The sequence below is a fragment of the Chlamydotis macqueenii genome, chromosome 6 (genome assembly GCF_036417535.1).
Source record: "Chlamydotis macqueenii isolate bChlMac1 chromosome 6, bChlMac1.mat, whole genome shotgun sequence".
NCBI lineage: Eukaryota > Metazoa > Chordata > Aves > Otidiformes > Otididae > Chlamydotis > Chlamydotis macqueenii.
The window spans coordinates 4,410,975-4,429,384 of NC_141561.1; the positions used below are offsets into that span (position 1 = coordinate 4,410,975).

The window sequence follows — 18,410 nt, forward strand, 5'->3', positions numbered from 1 at the left end:
CCATTTTTCCACAGCACGCTCACCGTGCGGTGGAGCTGAAGCAAATGACAAATCCTGGACGGATGAACGTCACTGGGAGATGCTGGCTGTGAGACAGCCCCTAATTACCTACCAAAATTTCTCAATAATGTAATATACCTCTATATTAGCTGGGGCATTTTTGCCACTTGAGAGGATTTTCTTATTTCAGATAGCTTCTTATTAATGTATATCCCCCCAAAAATGTGCTGCTATGCATGGTGTAGGCAGAGTAACGGATTTTTCCAAGACAAGGGTGCCGCAGCCCTGTGATCCCGGGAACACGCGGGATTGCTGGCTCCAGAGAGGAAGTGCTGTAATGAGAAAGGGGAAGCAGCTCTGTTTTTCTAATTGTTTTTTTTCTTTGAAATGGGGAAAAGAATACCTGGAGTGATTTATATTTAATTGAGGATTGCATTCCATCAGATAGGGTGAATGTTCTCAGGCCATTCATCAGCTGTGTCTCCTGGAGACCTCTGAGGAGTCCGTGGTACGTATTTACCTTCACTTGGCTAGGGCAGGGGAAATAAAGCAAAAATAATAGATGTTATTTTTGTATGTGAACAAAACTGGAAGTCATGTGGGTGAAATATGAGGTAAATGACTGTCCTACCTCCTCTGTGCCTTTTAAAATATGAGAAATTATTAGTTATATATAATATAACTTCCTCTGCGTTATCAGTGTATCTTTTTAAAAGGGAAGATTTATTGACTTTTTCCTTGCTCCGGCTTAGCCCCTGAAGTCAATGTGACATATATTGTGCTGCCATTATTCTTTACTGGTTTCGTATTTAGGTAGCATCTTATGAAAAACGAAACAAGAATAAAACAAGCCATATACTGCTCCTTATATAACATTTTTTTTTTTCTAAATTGAATTTGATGTCGATCGCTGGTAATGTATACAGGTCATACAGCACTTAGAACCCTACGAGTGCTAGCAAGGATTTTAGTCGGCAGTACGTAAATTTTTTTTGAGGATCATCTCTGAAAAACATTGCTGCTGATTGGGACCCCCACGTGCCGCTGCCGTGGGGTCTGTGAGTGTCCTTGGGAAGAATTACACCGCAAGAGCCGTCGCACACCCGCTCCACGGTGCATCCACGGCGTCAACCCAGTTTCCCGTTGGAAACAGCCGACGGGAGCTTATTGTACAGCAGTATCCGTGTAATATTTGCGTAATGTGTGCTTGTTATTAGATCTAAAGGTAGGATAACTGCAGAAGAACCTAAATGTCAGGATCTTTAAACAAGAAGGAAACCTGAGAACAAAAAAGTCCCTTACAGTCAGCACGTACAGTCATTCTCTGTCCCCGTAAGGGACCTGCAGTGAAAACTGTTGCAAAATCAAACCAGAGAGCACATTGTCGATTCAGCTAAACCTAGCGATAAAACCGGTTTCAGAACTAGTCTGATGAAGTGCAATTTGATCAGATATTTCAGGAACGGATCGCTTCGTTACTGATCCCACTAATGATTTGTAAATTAACTGCAACTCCTCCCTGAGCGACTGACTTGGTGGCATTCACCAACTTTTCACGTACCCTGTTTTTTGGGGGCTGAATCTGCAAAATGCTTCCCTCTAGTCCTTTGGGTTAAATTTTCGGTGACATTTGATGACGAGTGTTGCATGATTAATTACAAATTGTTCTTTGGGTGAATAGTGCAGATTCGAAAACACAGCTTGTGTTTTTATAGCAGTTATTACCCCGCAGGCTCCAAAAGGGCTTTGGAGTATGGAGTATGATTTCGGTTACATCATTGTGAATTCAGAAAACGTCAGTGATCTCAAAAGTGTGATTTTTGAAATTAGGTCAGTGGAAAAGAGATCAGAATCTGCTTTGATACCTGAAAAGAAGCAAGTTCCATAACGGAGTGAAGTCTCTGCTTCCAGAAGGCCGTCAGTTTTCTTTTGAAAGGAACATGTTTGCCCAAAAAAATAATTTATATGAAGCAGAATGGGGGAGTGAATGGTAGAGCAAATAACCTCAATCCAGGCTGGATTATGGCAAGAAAGTCAGAGCATGGAGTACTTTTTCTCTTGCTGGTTGATCTATAACAATGGAGAAGATCTGCATCACCATTTCAGCTTGCACCACAGTGGGCTGATCAAGCTATATAGATATTTCTTATATTTTTGTCTTCCAATTACACTTATTCGGTGTTTGTTTCTTTTTGTTGCTGGCTAGTTGATCTTTTGATAGCTACAATGAACTTACAAGTTTGTTTGTTTATTTTCTGATTACAGAATACATAACTTTTAAAACCCAAACTTGAATTGAACTAAATTTCAAGGGTGGAGATGATGATTGAGATTTTCTGGAGAGTGTGTAGTTCTCTGAATTCTCACTTCTCATCACCAGAAGCTTTGAGAAGATAAGGATTACAGTCTGAAACCACTAGAAATTACAGGTCAGGAAACAGACGTACGATCTTGCAATATACGGTGTCAAACATGAAGCCCGAGCAAATGAGTTTAACGGAGAGCCCTCCTTTGTTAGGGTACGTGGAGAAGGAAGCCATCAGAGAGGTGGTTGTGGATGGTGAATACCTTTCAGGGTTTTGTTCTCAGCTTTTCTATGCAATGGTTTTGCTCGAAGCATCTGAAAAGCAGCTTTTTCAGAACCCCAAATGTGTGACTCACAAAAAGAGATGAGCAATGATCACAGGGTTTTCTTCCCTTCGCTTTGGGCAGCACGTTTTGCATCCTGTTTGTGAGCGCCTGGGTGGCCTCTCATCAGAGAGCTTCCTTAAGCCTGCGATACTGTTCTCTTCCAGCCATTTTGGAGTACTCAGAGAAAGCAAAAACATGATTTTTATCTCGTCTGGGGTCTAAGCATGTTGCTTCGGTGATGCTCCCAGCTCCCAGTGATGCAGGAGGGAATCCTGGCTGGGCGATGCTCAGACTGCTCGCTGACTTTAAATCACTTCCCCGTGTTACCGTTATTTGAAACTGTTGGGGCTGAAGTGTGTTTGAGTTGTTCTTTAATTTTTATCTGCCGCCAGGAAAAGGGAGGAACGTGTGTAAAAATGAATAAACTATATCATATGGACACATCCCCTTTTGTATGGAAGAATGGTGTACTTAAGAGTGTGTAAAGTAAAGCTGCTGTTAAATATCTGATGGAAAACAAAACAATAAATTCAAAATAGTTTTTTTTTTTAAGTCCTGCACATTTTGGTTCATTTAAAAATTACGAATGGCATCTTTTAATGATTGAAGCTAGTAGGGGTGATAATTCTGTCATCATAGTTGCTAAGTAGCCTTTTCTGAAGTAAACTCATTAATATGAATGATTAATTTCATGGGAAAAATGAAGATACTGTAAGGCCTTGCAATATGTTTCTGCCTTTTCCGATATAATTTTCTTAATAAAAAAAGATGTATTTCTAAAGTAAAATAATTCTCTGTTGTCATTTTCAGCATCCAAACAGTTCTGAAGTACTTGGAAAATGAGTATTCTTCTCATCGAGGCCTTTTATGGTGGTTCCCACAAACAACTGATGGATCTTCTCCAGGAAGAGCTACAAGACGACTGTGTCCTCTGTACGCTCCCTGCCAAGAAGTGGCATTGGAAAGCACGGACTGCTGCTCTTTATTTCATGCAAGCAGTACCAACAAGTAGTAATTACAGGTAACCCAGGAATTGAATAATTTCTAAGCTCAAATGACAGAAGGGCCTTCAACCGGGTGTCTTGAGCTGAATCTTCCCTTCTGTGCATGCCGGTGTATATGTGCAAGCAAATGGAGACTGGCGATGGACAATACAAGTTTTTCTTCTTGCATTGACTTCTTGGGGTATAACTGGGAATTTGCTGCCGTGTTTTAGAGATTCCTAGATTATTTTGTCTTGCATCGCTAGTCCTGGAGGGTCTAAGTGCAAATATATGGATACCTGTTTGTGTATATGTAATCTTATTTTAAAATCATGAAGTAAATTTGGTAGTACTGAAAGGTTTAAACTATGCTTCATAGATCAGGTTGAAAGATGGCACAGATGCGAACACTGCAAGCTTCCTCACTTGCCCTCCAATGTACCTATTAGCAAGTCTGATTTATCCGAGCGCACTGCTCCGGCTGACCTGGAGGATTAAGGGAGCAGTTTTATCTTAATGACAGTCGGATTCTGTAACGTGCCAGCAACTGCGGATGTCAATTATGCATTTATGTAAGTGGCAAATTTCTGTCAGCTAGAACCTGGACTGATAAAAGCAGACTATTTAGGTCAACAGATACTATCAGGTAGTGAGAATCAGTCACTCCAGAACCAAGCTGTCTTTAAACCCAGCGATTTTGCTTGGCCTACCTGATCAGTCGAGATGTGGTAAGATGATTGTATTGAGCAGTGACGTATCCCGTGGCGCGGGGCGTGCTCTGCACCGGGAGCTCAGCAAAGCATCACGGCATGGGTAGTAAATGGGCACTCGGTTGACTTTGCACCTTCGTGGGAAGAGACCATTTGTGCACGGGGATGTTTTAGCACAAGCAGCTGTGTTTTGGCCACACAATGAACCTCAGCAGGACTCTGAGCACACCTAACTGGAGTGCCAACTAGTTACAGTTCAGGGCTGGGTCTGGTCTTTGTTACCAGGAGCAAGCAGAGGTAGTTGGACGGGGAAGGAATATGATTTTTCAAGAGCAGATCGTGTGCTATAGAAGGCTGCATTTGCACAGTGTTACCCAACATAACATCTAATCCATTTTGGAATGCGTGCTATATAAACGTACACCTTTTCTGTGCCTGCTTCTAGCTTGCTTTTAAAATAAGATACCATCCCAAGCCAAATGTTATAATTAATTTTCCCCGGCTCGTCTTGAGCGAGGCATTTAGCGTTGGTTTCCTATTGCTTTCCTTTTGCAACAGTTTTGGTTTGGAGGAGTGTATATGACAAACTGTTATGTAAATTTGTCTTGTATCACAACCACATCCTCCAACGCATCGCAATGTTATCTGTGTTCCTTCAAGGTCAGCAGCCCAAGCTGTCCAGCACTAACTGTATTAAACTAATCAGACATCACTCACAGACATACATTTCATTAGTTTAACTTACAGTTACACTGACCTAAGATAACTTAACTCCAATTTGTCAAGTAACCCACATCTTGGAGGAAGGGGGAGGGAATGGTGGGGAAAAAAAAAACAACAACCCAGAACCCCACAAAAAAAACCCAACCCAACAAAAAAAACCCTCAACTCAGCAGCTTGAAAACTCACTTGAAGTTAATAAACTTGCAATCTGTCATAGTCTTATGTGCAAATATAACCTTTACTGACAGCAAATAAATCTGATCTAACCAATAGAGCATCTTAACGAGAGGAAAGCTTTTACTTTGCTGGTAGGGTTTGATCAGACGGAATCGAATAGTCAAAGTTCACAAAGCTGCGAGGTTTTAAAAAAGAGTACGCGCCTTATCCTCACAGGCAGGCTGAAATTTTAGGAACAAGGGCTGATGTGACCGGTGAGAGGAAAACTGATTAGAGGTACCTTCTACTTTACTGGCACATTTGTAATGTTTGTTTAGTAATTGAAGGTTTCAGGTATTTTGTTAAATTGAAAGTATAAGTGCATCAGACTACGACCTAATGAGGCTGACTTCTCTCTCCTGTTAGAAAAAAACGTTGATTACAATTAACATTGATTCTTCTATTTCGAGCTTGCTAGTGACCACTTCAGAGCTGCTTCCCAGGTAGCAGTTTAAGACAAAATTCCCGTTGGCAACTGGCAACAGTGCATGTTTTGAATTATACACTTCAATATTTCAACCTTCTTGTGAGGTCGTGGGAAATACCCAATTTGCATTATTTATAATATTGACATTATTTGTGGAATAAAAATTTTCTTTTTCAAGTGATTTTCGTAAATGTGCCATTTCAAAAATACCTTCTTACGTGCCATTTCAAAAATACCTTCTTTCTGTTTGTGCATTTAGTAATACAGACAGGTCACAAATATTTTGAGTGCTAATGGAGCTGCGTTACTAAATTTTTATTTTCAAACTCTACTCTTATTCCAAAATGTTTGTATATATGAGAAATAATAGTGATGCCAGTAAGCTTGATATTGCTGTGCATTTATACAGCAGTAGTATATGTATATTTTAAGAGATCTATACTTTTATATATATATAAGGTGATTATGGGAAGAAGCAGGTTTGTTAGTTTTCAAGGGATGTTCGGTGAGTTAAGAAACAGTCTTAAAAAGTGCTTTTGAAGCAGAGTATACAGTGCGGAATAACAGATGTTAAATTCAGATATTCAGCAGTGACCAGAGAGTCTGTGGTGCACTTGCAGATGCTTTTAGTGGAGAACAGACTGGTACTCTCTTGAGCAAGACTTAAAGCTGAATTGATAACGAGCAGTACATCTAATGTTATTTTGTGTCTTGGTGTGCAATAAAATGATGTTCCCATGCAAAAATGAGAATTGTCCCAGGGAGAAGCTGCCCTCACCCTTCGAGGGGAACGCTCGTAGCCATTATGGAAGGTGTCGGGCACGTAATATTTTATCTGCAGCACTGCATAGGTTTATATTATTTCCCCGATGTGAAGGCTGTTCTGTGTTTCTCTAGAACAATGTTGCTTTTCTGTTTTCCTGGCTTCATTGTGCAGGGCGTCATTAAACCAGCTCCCATCTTCATCCATCTCCTTAAAGGAGGACAGAAGCCCTGATGAACGGGGAAGATCAGGCATGCAGTGAGTCCCTCCAACTTGGAAGGCCATAGGGAGAGTTTTGAAAGGTGGCATGCTTGGCTAGTAAACTTGAAATGGTCTGATATCTTGGTGAACAGCAGCCATGGAACTGAATGTTTTTAAGAGCTTTCTTAATTGCTGTACAGACCCTCATGTGATTTTTCCTTAATTGGAAAGATGATGTCTGTTTGGACCTTGCGTTAGTACAAGGAATTTCATCCTTGCGGTAGCAATTTCCAAATCACAGCGTTTGAAATGTTCTCAAAAACGTTGAGAACTCTCAATGTTCTCTCTTGTCTCTAGACAAGTTTTTCAACAACTACGGAGCTTGGTTAGTAGTTGATGGAATGTTATCGTCTTCATTCCGTAAATTAGGAAAGTCCAGGACAGACGTGACCTCCTCTGGCTCTGGTAGTCTGCAGAGTTGCTGCAGTGTCTGCTTTGTCTCTCAGCTTGCTTCAGACAGGTTAAACTCTGATAAATGTAGATGTCTGATCTTGTCTAAAGTTGGTTTTGATAGCACGTAATGACTATTTAGTAATTCTAGAAAGCACACAACAAAAATTAATTACTTTTAGCCTTTTTTTTTCTTCTTAATTCAAGGAAAGTTCTCACATTTGAAAATATTATTGCAGAATTTGATAAAAAAGGTTGCTTTTCTTTTTTTTTCTGTAATTTTATTTTTTATTACCATGAACAGTCTTTTAAATTTCAAATAAAGCAGTTGATGGGACACGCTAGACAAAAGCGTTCTATATTTTGGAGACTAGCATCTACAGAAAGTAATTCAAAACCAAAAAAGTTAGTAGTGTAAGACTTAAATCTGCAAAACGGAGAGACTAAATGCAGTGGAGCTTCCACTTTGTTCTAATAGCACTACTAGATTATTTTAAACATATATATAAATATTATGGGTAACATTCGGAACTGCCCCCCAGGTAGCTGTTCATATGAATAGAGATTTTATTTGTAACAGACTCCAGCCCTGAATTACCCCTAGGGTAAATGTTAGCGTACATATACCCCTTGATATTTGACAACTGTATTTTAGAGACAAACTCTACGCTTTTTGCATTTTACAAAAGAGAAAACAAATCATTGTTTCCAATTAATAGAGCTCAGAGAGAAAAAAAAAGCCCAGCCTGAGGGGTGTGGTGTTCAGCAGTGTATAGTAGATTCCAAGAGTATGTGATGTAGATGTGGTGGTTGTTTTTTGGGGGTTTTTCGTTGTTTTTTTTTTTTTTTTTTTTTTAAATAACCTTTTAAGACTACTAGATTTAGGATTGTTTCAGATCTGATGCTTCTGTTCTGTAAGGAGAAAATCGTTATTACAGAGTGAATTCTTTACTAACTGATGGAATCACCGAAATGTCCTCTCAAAAACAATGATCCTGTAAGTTTTTGCTCCAGTGAGTAGTCCAGTATATGAGCAAATCCCACTGAAAGCATAACACAGCTCGCATGTGTGAGCATTCCTAAGCTGGAGTGCTTACTCTTTTCTAGATATTTTATTTTTAAAAAAATACCTGCAAATAATACGTTCGGGGGAAAATGATGGAAGATGTGAATGGAAGCAAAGCAGGGCACGTTTCAGCCATTTGATTCAAGCTGAATACATAGGTGCCCATTTGTGTTAGGCACGTTGCTGTCTTTTAACACTTTTATGTCAAATACTGGAAGTGTATCTTTGTATAATCTGAGCAGGAAGATTTATTTTCCCTGCATTAGAGGCCCTAATAGCACTCAGGTAAGAAATAAATAAATTGTATGTGTGATTAGTATGTTAGTTAAAGAAAAGATAACCATGTACCTGCAAATTAAAGAAAAAAGTTTACCCGATACTAAGTTTTTTTGGCATGTTTCATGGTGTTTGTTTTTGTATACAGGTAAATAAAACTTGAATCTCATTTATGGTATCGACTGCTAATAATGTGTAATTTGGTGCTATTGCTCAACTTCGTTACATTTGAAGATGGGATGGGGCTCACCTTGCTGGAATTGCTGAATTAATTTTCTGCCCAGAGCTCTTCTGAGCTTCCTGCCATTTCTTTGTTGCCCAGTGTAAGGTTAAGTCGTGTGCTGCGTGTTTTAACTGCAGTTTTGTGTCGGATGCGGCGGAACGTACTCCTAGAGAACAGACTGGTGAGTTGTACTTTGATAGTTGATGGCTGTAGAGATGTCCAAACCAGGGATGACAGCAATCCTTCATTTAAAGGGAGGGTACAGGAGATGCTGCTTAGTCCTGTGCTCCCCATTTATACTCCCTAGCTGAGTAAAGGGTCGTCACTTCTTTAATTTCATTAGTGCTAAACTTGCTTGCATTTTTTTTTTAAAAACAAAATCAGTTGAGTTCACCGAGGTTAGTTCACACGGGCTTGTGCAAACGCATCCGCGTTCGTCCTGCCCACGCTTTGCACTAGCTTCGCACCGGGGGCCAGATGGCCATCCTCGCGCCGCGTCGAGCCTCCACTAAGAAACCCTACCGAGATCCTAGACGCAGGCGCCGTGTACGGAGCTAAAACAACTTTTGTGACTTCTGACCGGAGCTGGCTGGTGTCCAGCCGGCTCAAAGTGTAAGGAAAGAGAATATCCGTCCATATGGAACGGCACGAAGCTCCACCGCTTAGCACAGATGATGCCCTCCGCTTCTGTAGCCCCGGATAATGGAGGGTGTCCCAGCCTCAATAACGGGTGTGAAATTCTCCCTGATGAGGGAGAACTCGGAGGCATCTGATGCTGAGAGTACGTAACCTGGGAACGTACGAGTAAAACTGGGGTTTGTGTGATCGGGGTTAACAGCGCCCAAAATCTGTTCTGCAAGCTTCTTCTGAAAATCTTGTCATTTAAAGTAAACTTCTAAAGAGGGGCATAAAATCGAATGTATTTGGGAATGGTTTTTGTCAGAACGTTAATATAAAGCAATGTTTTGATAAAGTTAATGAAAGAAAAATGTTTGAATTATTTGTGGTTTTTTTTTTAATTAGGAAGATAGTTTAAATAAAGGTAAAAATTGAGGTAAACAGTAAAAAAAAATTAAAGCAGTAAAAAATTAAGTGAGGTCTAAGGGCAGAATCATTTCCTGTTGAGGATCACAGCACTGCTGCAGTTTCTCTTAGAAATTAGACTGGGAAAATCTGCTTTTCAGTATGACGGAGAGAGGCTGCCTGAAAGCTTTCACGAAGGCGGAGGTGGGATCTCCTTTGTTGGGACGATGAATTACCTTGCTGCTGTGGCGCAGGGGGGCCAGAAACAGTGTTCTGGCTCTCGATGTCCTCGTACAGTACGGCGGTTTAAAAACAAATGTTTTGATTCTTAGATCTGGCTGCCTAGAAACTTCAGGGGAGGAATCCAATAACAACAACAACAACAAAAAAAAACCTTTTAAGAAACAGGACAAATAATTTCTGAAGTAAACTACCTGAAATTTGTTCAGACAGGCAGCGATGTGATCTTAAACATTCACTTCGCATTAATCAACTTTGCCTCAGATAAAAAGCTGGCAGATGGTAGCTATTCGTTTTAAAAGTGACAGGTTTTCTTTACGTTTTTGTGTGGAAACCCCCACATGCGCTCTTCCCTCCAAAAACTTCAGTGATTTAATTTGTCCAAGGTGCTTTTTTTTTTTAAAAAAAAAAAATACAGTCCTGCTATTAGGCAATTTAATTATTGGGATAATTAAGAGATTTGAGATGAGTTTAAACACAGACTCGTTCCTTTGAAATCAGTGGAAGGAGATATATATGATCACAAATTTGGCAGAAATAAAACGGGAATGACGAACGCAGAGCGGAGAGAGGTGCAGGACCGGGGAGGACGCGGGCTGGGACGTTTGGTGATCTATAGGAAGTGCTAATGTGAAATGGCAGTTGGCCATTTGATGTGTAAAAGATTTGCTACAATTCCAGAAAAATACAGAAGGAAAGAACAGTCTGGTTTGTCAAACCCCAGCGTGTGTTTTCCTTTATGTTTTTGAGTGCCGGGTGAAATCCTTATTTTTCTTTCTAAAATGAATTTTGTGAATCACCTGGAGAATTGACATTTACGTTGCTGGCAGTAAAATGTAATGGAATTGTGCATTACGATTCGGTATTTCTACACTTAGGATTTTACTGAGTGTTTTATCTGTCCTTTTAAATGGTCGCTGTGTATATATTTTATTTCTAGATTAGTTATGGATTACATTTCTATTTTCAAATAACAAACACATACAGTACTATCTTATAAAGAAAATTATACTTTCTACAATTCATTGTCATTCTAGACCGTAACACTAATTTGATCTTCTGAAGGGACAGAAACAAAGCTTTTGGTTTGCATCTAATACAGAGAAAAATCTTGATTTTTTTCTGTGCTTTTTCCTAATCTCATTTTTTTTTTTCCCTAAGAATTAAATAGTACCAATTTTGTCAGACGTTTGGTTTGCACATGATTTGGATTTATAGTTTTATATTCCAGTGTCATAACTAGCTTTCTTAATGAGTACTCGCAGCTTGGCTGGGTTTTGTGAATTGATAGATAATGAAAAGAAATTATATGTTGTGCAAACTATTTTTAGCAAAACAGGTTTGGGAGAAGACCTACCTTAAAAATAAATTTTGTTTGATGGGGTTTTCTGTTTTTTGGGTTTTTTTTTTCTGTTTGTTTGTTTGTTTTACAAGTGTTAACCTGACCCAAATACGTTGAAATTTAAAATCTTGGTTCAGGTAACTGGGGACATCTCAGTTGCCAGTCTACGGCCAACCGGGAATGCATCTCCCTAGTTACCTCCAGTTACCATTTAGTTGGTTCAGCCCGAGAGCCTGTACCTGAAAGCGCGGTGCCCTGCTCACCGGATTTCACTTCCACTTCTGTTGTAACTACTCGCCTTGTTTCCGTTGACCACAACTGCCATGACCACTGGGTAGGGCTGTTCTCTGATGAGCTTGGGTGGTACAGGCTGGAAGTTCAAGGAATATTTCTACAGATGCCTTTTCACACCACCTATGGGCTCTTAGTTGTCTATTGTGGGTGTCCATGGGTTTCAGTGTGGATTTTGAAGGTACAGACCAGATACTTGGTCACCCTAGAAAATGTGCCCAAAGGTGTTTTCTGATTTTATCTCCTTGGTTCCTCTAGGATTACAACTGTATACAGATTTATAATGTGCACGTGACTGTGTAGGCAGGTGATACCTAGTAATGTTATTAACTGGGATGGCTGGAGTTGTGGAGAGGTGATGGAGTGAAGTGATGCTTCTGGTCGAATGTCCACAAAGCACGTTATTTCAGAGAATTTTACTTTAGATCAGGTGGAGCCTGGTTCTTAAGGCCTGAATGTCCGTAAGACGAAGGCTGGGGTCCATTAAATGCTCTCCAGGAGCATCACCTCCTGATGTAGTTTTGTCTGAAGGGATCCAGTTCATAATCTTGGAGAGACCACTGGTGTGAGCTGTGGTGTGCTAGGTGAGGATGGTTGAGATGAATGGCTGCTTCATAAATGCGCTCTGATCAAACTGAAATGCCACTCTAAATTGACCCATAAAATACTTGATTTTTGTGGCTGAACATGAGCCAGCAGCGTGCCCAGGAGGGCCAATGACATCCTGGCTTGTATCAGGAACAGTGTGGCCAGCAGGAGCAGGGAAGTGATCGTGCCCCTGTACTCGGCACTGGTGAGGCTGCACCTCAAATACTGTGTGGAGTTTTGGGCCCCTCACTACAAGAAGGACATTGAGTTGCTGGAGCGCGTCTAGAAAAGGGCAGTGAAGCTGGTGAGGGGTCTGGAGAGCAAGTCTTATGAAGAGCAGCTGAGGGAACTGGGATTGTTTAGTCTGGAAAAGAGGACGCTGATGGGAGACCTCATTGCTCTCTGCAACTGCCTGAAAGGAGAGTGTAGGGAGGTGGGTGTTGGTCTCTTCTCCCAAATAACGAGCGATAGGGTGAAAGGAATTGGCCTCAAGTTGCATCAGCGAGGTTTAGGTTGGATATTAGGAAAAATTTCTTTACTGGAAGAGTGGTCAGGCACTGGAACAGGCTGCCCAGGGAAGAGGTGCAGTCACCATCCCTGGAGGTGTTCAAAGAACGTGTAGGTGTGGCACTTGAGGACATGGCTTGCTAGCCATGGTGGTGTTGTGTGGCCTTGATGATCTTGGAGATCTTTTCTAACCTTAAGCATTCTATGGTTTCCTTCTCCTCTTCCCTCTTACGCTACTCAGCACAGGTATCTTGGGAATGATACCTGGTGTTGGTATTTTTTGAGGCATCATGATGATTAATTTACTCTGCCTTCAAAAAAAAATAGAGAATTATGTAAATTATGTCTTATTAATTTGAACATCTTTTACAAATACTGACCAATTGAAAGCCTTTTTATTTTTTTGCTTGTGATTCTATAATGGGAGACTCTTACAAATATTCTCTTGGACGGTATTTTCCCTTTCTTGCCTCCGTCCTTTGTCCCTGTCTCTTCCTCCCTCCCTCCTGCACACATACTCTGATGGTCCAGTGGACACAGTCATTCTAAAGAATGCTTTCCATTTCAGAGCACTTTTTTTTTAATTATTATTTATGTTTATAACCTTGCCTACTTGTTCATCATTTTTTGTTTTAGCTCTCTTGATTTCCATTTTACTTGTTGCACGCTGGAGCCTGTTTCTATCTAATGGCAACTTGAAGGAAAAATGAAGGAAACAGCAGTGGACGTGATTTTATTTTTGCAGGAAGGATTACTGGAAGAATTTATACCTGATAACAATATAGTTTAATAATTACTATAAGGAAAAATGTATCTAGAGCAGGCTTTCTCTTGCACCAGTTTTACCTGATATAACTACTTAAATTGTTTAAATTTATTATTTATCAAATGATTTGAAGAAAAGGTGTAAATCAGTATAAGTAAAAGAGTAGAAAATTTGTTTAAACTTTAATTTTTGTTTTGGTTAAGTGATATTCCTACTATGAGCTACGTTAACTTGTTTTCTTTGAGTGTTAATATTGTTTTTTAACGTAAAATATTCTGCATAAAATGAAGATGTGTGTCTGTTTGGAATATGGAATAATCTTCATGGAATTTAGTATTATGTAGTAACAGGAGGAATTTCTGAAAGCATGTAATACTGTGTGTGTTATATATGGAAGAATTAAAAAAAAGATGAAGAGTAGTTTGAGAACATCTGCAATTTTTTTATTTATGTAAGAGAATATTCCATTTTTAATTAAAGGCGAAATTTAAGAATGAGAAATGGGACCATTATCCAGTAGCAGGCATTTTTTTTCCGACTGTTCTGCAGATTGCTGCAGCTTTGACAGTGCCTTTGGCTTTTGTGAGCAAAATGCGTTTCCTCCTCGTGACGGAATAGTTGTAACTCACTAAACGTGGAACAGTTATCGTGTGTAGAGACATCTCTATGTTTAAACCCCGAGGAACAGCATTATTTTAAACTGTGCGTATGCAGAAATTTCCTGGTAATCAATTTGATTAAGAACATAACAGCTAAAAATTTTATATGCCAACTAGATTCAGAGAAATAGTGGTGAAGGTACTAAAACTATACAAGAAGGCGATGAATTTCAGGGGAAATAGTAATGAAGGAGTTTGGGTTTATTTTGTTTCATTAGAGTGAAATGATTCCTAAATTAACTTAGAAGGAGCATTTCTCTTGTTGTAGCTATCCTGTAATAAATTGTAGATGAGCCAAAATTAGGTGTTACATCTGAAGGAGGTACTGAAGTACTCTGCAAGTTTTTTTGAAGTTTTTTGGTCTACAGTAGTAGACTGACCTTTGTCTTGTTTGGTGTTTTGTTTTGTTTGGTTTTTTTTTACTTTATCCCTTAAATTACTTGTTTATGCTCTCGTCATCCTAGATGAAAGTGCATTATGAATTATTGTTACATCCACAAGTCTTAGCTGTGTGGTATCAAAGTGTGGAAGGAAAAAGAAGTTGAGTAGATGCTTTCGGAGCAACTTGAGTTAGCCCAACATTGTCATCAGGTGTTGCACATCTCTTGATATTTCTGACTCTCAGTTATCGGAGCAAATAGTAACTTCAGACCTGCTCTTGTATCATACGGGTCATGTCTGCTGACCCTTCTGGTTTTGCCTTTTCTCTCCATTACTGTCACAAAACTTCAGGATCCTGACTGGGAGAGATGTTTGGTTGTGCGGGGTTGGTTGACCATTGACAATCTGATCAATTTACTGATCACTTCAGATGATGTCTTCAAGACTTGGTTGCAGAGTCCTTGTAGCTATTGCCTCTAGACTGTTGTATTACCATCTACTCAAGGCTCTACAGGTGGAGTCTGATTTGCAGTAGTGCTTACTCTTTTTGGATTTAACGTTGGCCTTGCAAAGGATCTTGTGTCCCCAAGCTAGTTTGGAATTAGACATCGGTGCTTTCTGTGGCTGTTGAAGCATTCAGGTCTGAAGTGCTTTAAACTCAGATCTCAGGTCTTGCCCAAGAAGATGGAAGCTCCCTAGGTGGAGGTGGTAGAGAGGGGTGGTATGGAAGGTCATTGACTTTGTGAATTGCATGAGGTCTCTGGGGCTCAGGTGTGTTTGAAGACAGTATTTCTGGTGTCTCTCTACCTCCTGTAATTAGCAGGCTTTTTTTTCACAGGGATGTTCTTAGATTATATTTTGCGCATGGCTTTTAAGTTTTCTTAGGTAGTGACCAGAAAAAAGTGAAGGATATAGTTGTTTTCCTGTACCTTCAAGAGATCCGTTGATGGGTGATGAGACCAATGTGTTCAGAACGTGGGTGAGGTCGGTATGTCTGAGTGAGCAGGGTGAATGAATCGGTGGCAGGGAGGGAGTTGGAGATACTTGTGTGTTTCCTGCATTTTTTTTTTTTTAAGGAGTATAAAGGAAATTTCAGCTGTTGAGATGAAGCTCAGCAGCTGCTCTGCAAACTCCTAAGAAAACAGGGGCCTGAATTTTCTTTATCTCGAGCATCTGCCTCTGACCACAGATGTTGCTGGGGCTCCGCGTTTCTCTTCACTGGTAGTCTTTGAATTACATGGTCGATCTACAGTAATAATGGGAATGCTTTTTAGTGGATAAGATGGGATTCGGAGATAATATTTTTACCTATTAATTGCTAGGTGCATGCTAAGACTCTGAATCATGAAGAGGAAGGTGCAAAACCTGTGTGCACGAAGGAAATGCTTCGCAGTGCAGGAAAACAGTTTTTGTTGCTGTTGTTACAGCGTCATTGTGGTATTTGCCTTCCTGTTATCTCTCTAGCTCACTTATCCACAGTGGTTTTTGGTCCATACATATGTTACTTAATTTCTTTTTTTATTTATTTTTTTTTTTATTTAGCTCCCAGCACATCCTGTGGAATTTAACACTGTAACTTCATCAACTCTCGTACGCAGTATCTTTAATTTTATCTTTAAAATACAGAGGGATTCGTAGCACGAGGTGGAATATTGGGTGTTTTTGCAGATTGCCAGGACACGCCGGGGCAGCCGCCTGACCGCGGAGCCCGACCGCGCTTGTTCTATTAGCTGTACTTCAAGAAGTATTTGTTTAGTTTTTTCCTCAGATGGATAACCAATATGGAACATTCTGTCCACAGAAGTCTTATTAAAGAGGTTAGAGCATCCTGCTAATTAGGAAAAACTAATTAGGCAGATTGTTACGCCTGTAACCAGAATTTTATATTTTAATGGATTTTTGAAATGCAGTATACTCACTTTTCAAATTGTAAAATACACTCTTCTTTTAAATGTCTGGAAATAGTCTTCTTGGAAAGATGGTGCACTCAGAGTAGGAAAGCAGTAACATTTTAATTTCTGAATTTATTAAATAAACTGTAGAAGAATATATGCCATAAAAATTGATGAAATCTTTAATCCATACCAGCTCCTTGCGATTTTCTTACCTTCCTGTTGATAGATTTAAGGGGTTTTTAACGGCCCCAAAGAGGAGCTGAATTAAGGTGACGTGAAGGAACAGTGTAGTTTGTGGTTGTGTTAAAATCGAGCTTAGATGGTACGCAGGTCTCACAATTACTCTTTGGCTACTTGAGGCTAAAATTCATCGACCGCCGTTTCCCTGAATCTTGGGAAGTGTATCGTGTTTAGAGCTGAAGCAAACCCGTTTGCGAGTGCTCTTGCGGTGCTGTTGGGGACTTTTGAGCTGGAAGCTAAAAAATAAGCCCGTTCTCAGCTGTTGGGTGACCCGGAAGCAAAACCGTCGGGGTTGGTTGTGTTTTTGTGGTTCGCATCTTCATTCTTGTTGGGTGCAAATGACCAAGGCTCGTTTGCAAGGTGGAAAGCAAGGGATGCTTGTGACTGGGGAGAAAAAAAAACCTGATTTGTTTTGCAGTAGAAATATTTTAAGACTGATTTCTCCTTAATGTCTATTTTTTCACTTTTTTTTTTTAGCTGTGCCCTGCTACGAACTTTAATTGGTCTTAACCTTTTTTCAGGCTTGTCATTCTGCATTTTGCAAACTTGCGGATAAGCCGGGTAGCCAGGAGGTGTGGGCAGTGACCTGCAGTCTGTCTCAGGACCGTCCTCCGAGATGTGATTCAAGATACGGATGTTGAAATCGGTGAGACGAGGTTGGCGGCCATCTGGAAGCTGGCCATCTGCTCCTTCCTGCAGGAGCGCAGCACCGCGTGTTTTGGGGGTCCCTGTCCCTTCTTGTCACAACCTGAGTCAAGACAATTCAGAATTGAGTCTTTGAAGCCTGATTTGTGAATATTGGATTGCCAGGGACTTGGCACTTTGTGATGTAAGGGGCTAGAAAGGGAAGAATGGACAAATATTTCTTGACATATAAGGTTTAGAAATGAGCCATCTCCAAGGACTTCAGTAAAGCACTTAAGGCTTAAGATCGTATAGCTCAGTTCTAGTGGTGTGGAAGAAGAAACCATGGAGTGAAGGGAGATGCCACTTGCTGTGCTAAATGATAGAAAACGGATGGTGATGCCCTTATCAGGGCGTGGGTCTTGCTAATTATTTTGCTAATGAATTGGGAAATATGCCCAGATGTGGATGTCTTTCCATACGAAAGCAGAACTGTGAAGACAGGGACTGGAGGATGGAGCAGTTAGGTCTTGTTTATTTAAAGGAAAGCCTTCCTCACACCAGTCCAAGGAGGTTGAGAAGAAGACAGATGTAGTGGAAGACTTGTTTTTGTGGTGTCAACCTCTGCCACTGCCAGACCTTCTGTATGTGCTAGCGTGTCATCTCTGGCTTTGGCGAGCCAGATTTGTGTTCGGCATCTGTGGTGACCTGTGGATTTGCACCCTTCCGTGCTCCTGCTGTTTAGTCTTCAGCTGGAAATCTGGGACCATTATCAACCAGACGGGTCTAGGTAGCTAGCATGATGTCATGTCTCTGAATCTGTTTATGGAACAGGGAAGAAATTGATGGCAATAAATATTTTAGATTTGGTTTTGTTTGGCTTCCTATGGAGAAGAATTTCCTTAGGTGAGAGGTTATTTTGCAAACGACTCTGCTGTATGATGTATCGATGGTTTTGGCTTCTCTCCCTGCAGTGTCATAGGTTGAAACTGATACTCACACTTAATAGCTTTGTAGATTCTTCTTTAATTACTGGTCATTCTTCTGAAGTGGATGACTCATGTAGCCTTCAGCGATTGAAGGCGTTCTGGCCCTCCATAGAACTCTACACATACATATTTTTTGCTCTCAAGAACCACGAGAATGACTGTTTTTCCCTTGCATGTCTCATTTCCCAGGGTAGTA

The 18,410-nt window shown here is 40.3% G+C and overlaps 1 protein-coding gene across 4 annotated transcripts in view; it reads left to right on the forward strand.

Moving 5' to 3' along the window:
• The window catches only part of QTMAN (queuosine-tRNA mannosyltransferase), a 168,646-nt gene that overhangs the window by 44,401 nt on the left and 105,835 nt on the right, over positions 1-18,410 (forward strand). For 3 of the 4 annotated variants that reach the window (XR_015258888.1, XM_086750554.1, XM_086750553.1), the window contains exon 3: positions 3,442-3,652. Coding sequence is in view for 2 of the 4 variants with exons in the window: in XM_086750554.1 (XP_086606680.1) it covers positions 3,471-3,652 (182 nt within the window). In the remaining 2 variants the exon portion in view is untranslated. Of the gene's footprint in view, positions 1-3,441; positions 3,653-18,410 lie in introns of those variants that run through there. The other variant, XM_086750555.1, reaches the window with a different exon arrangement.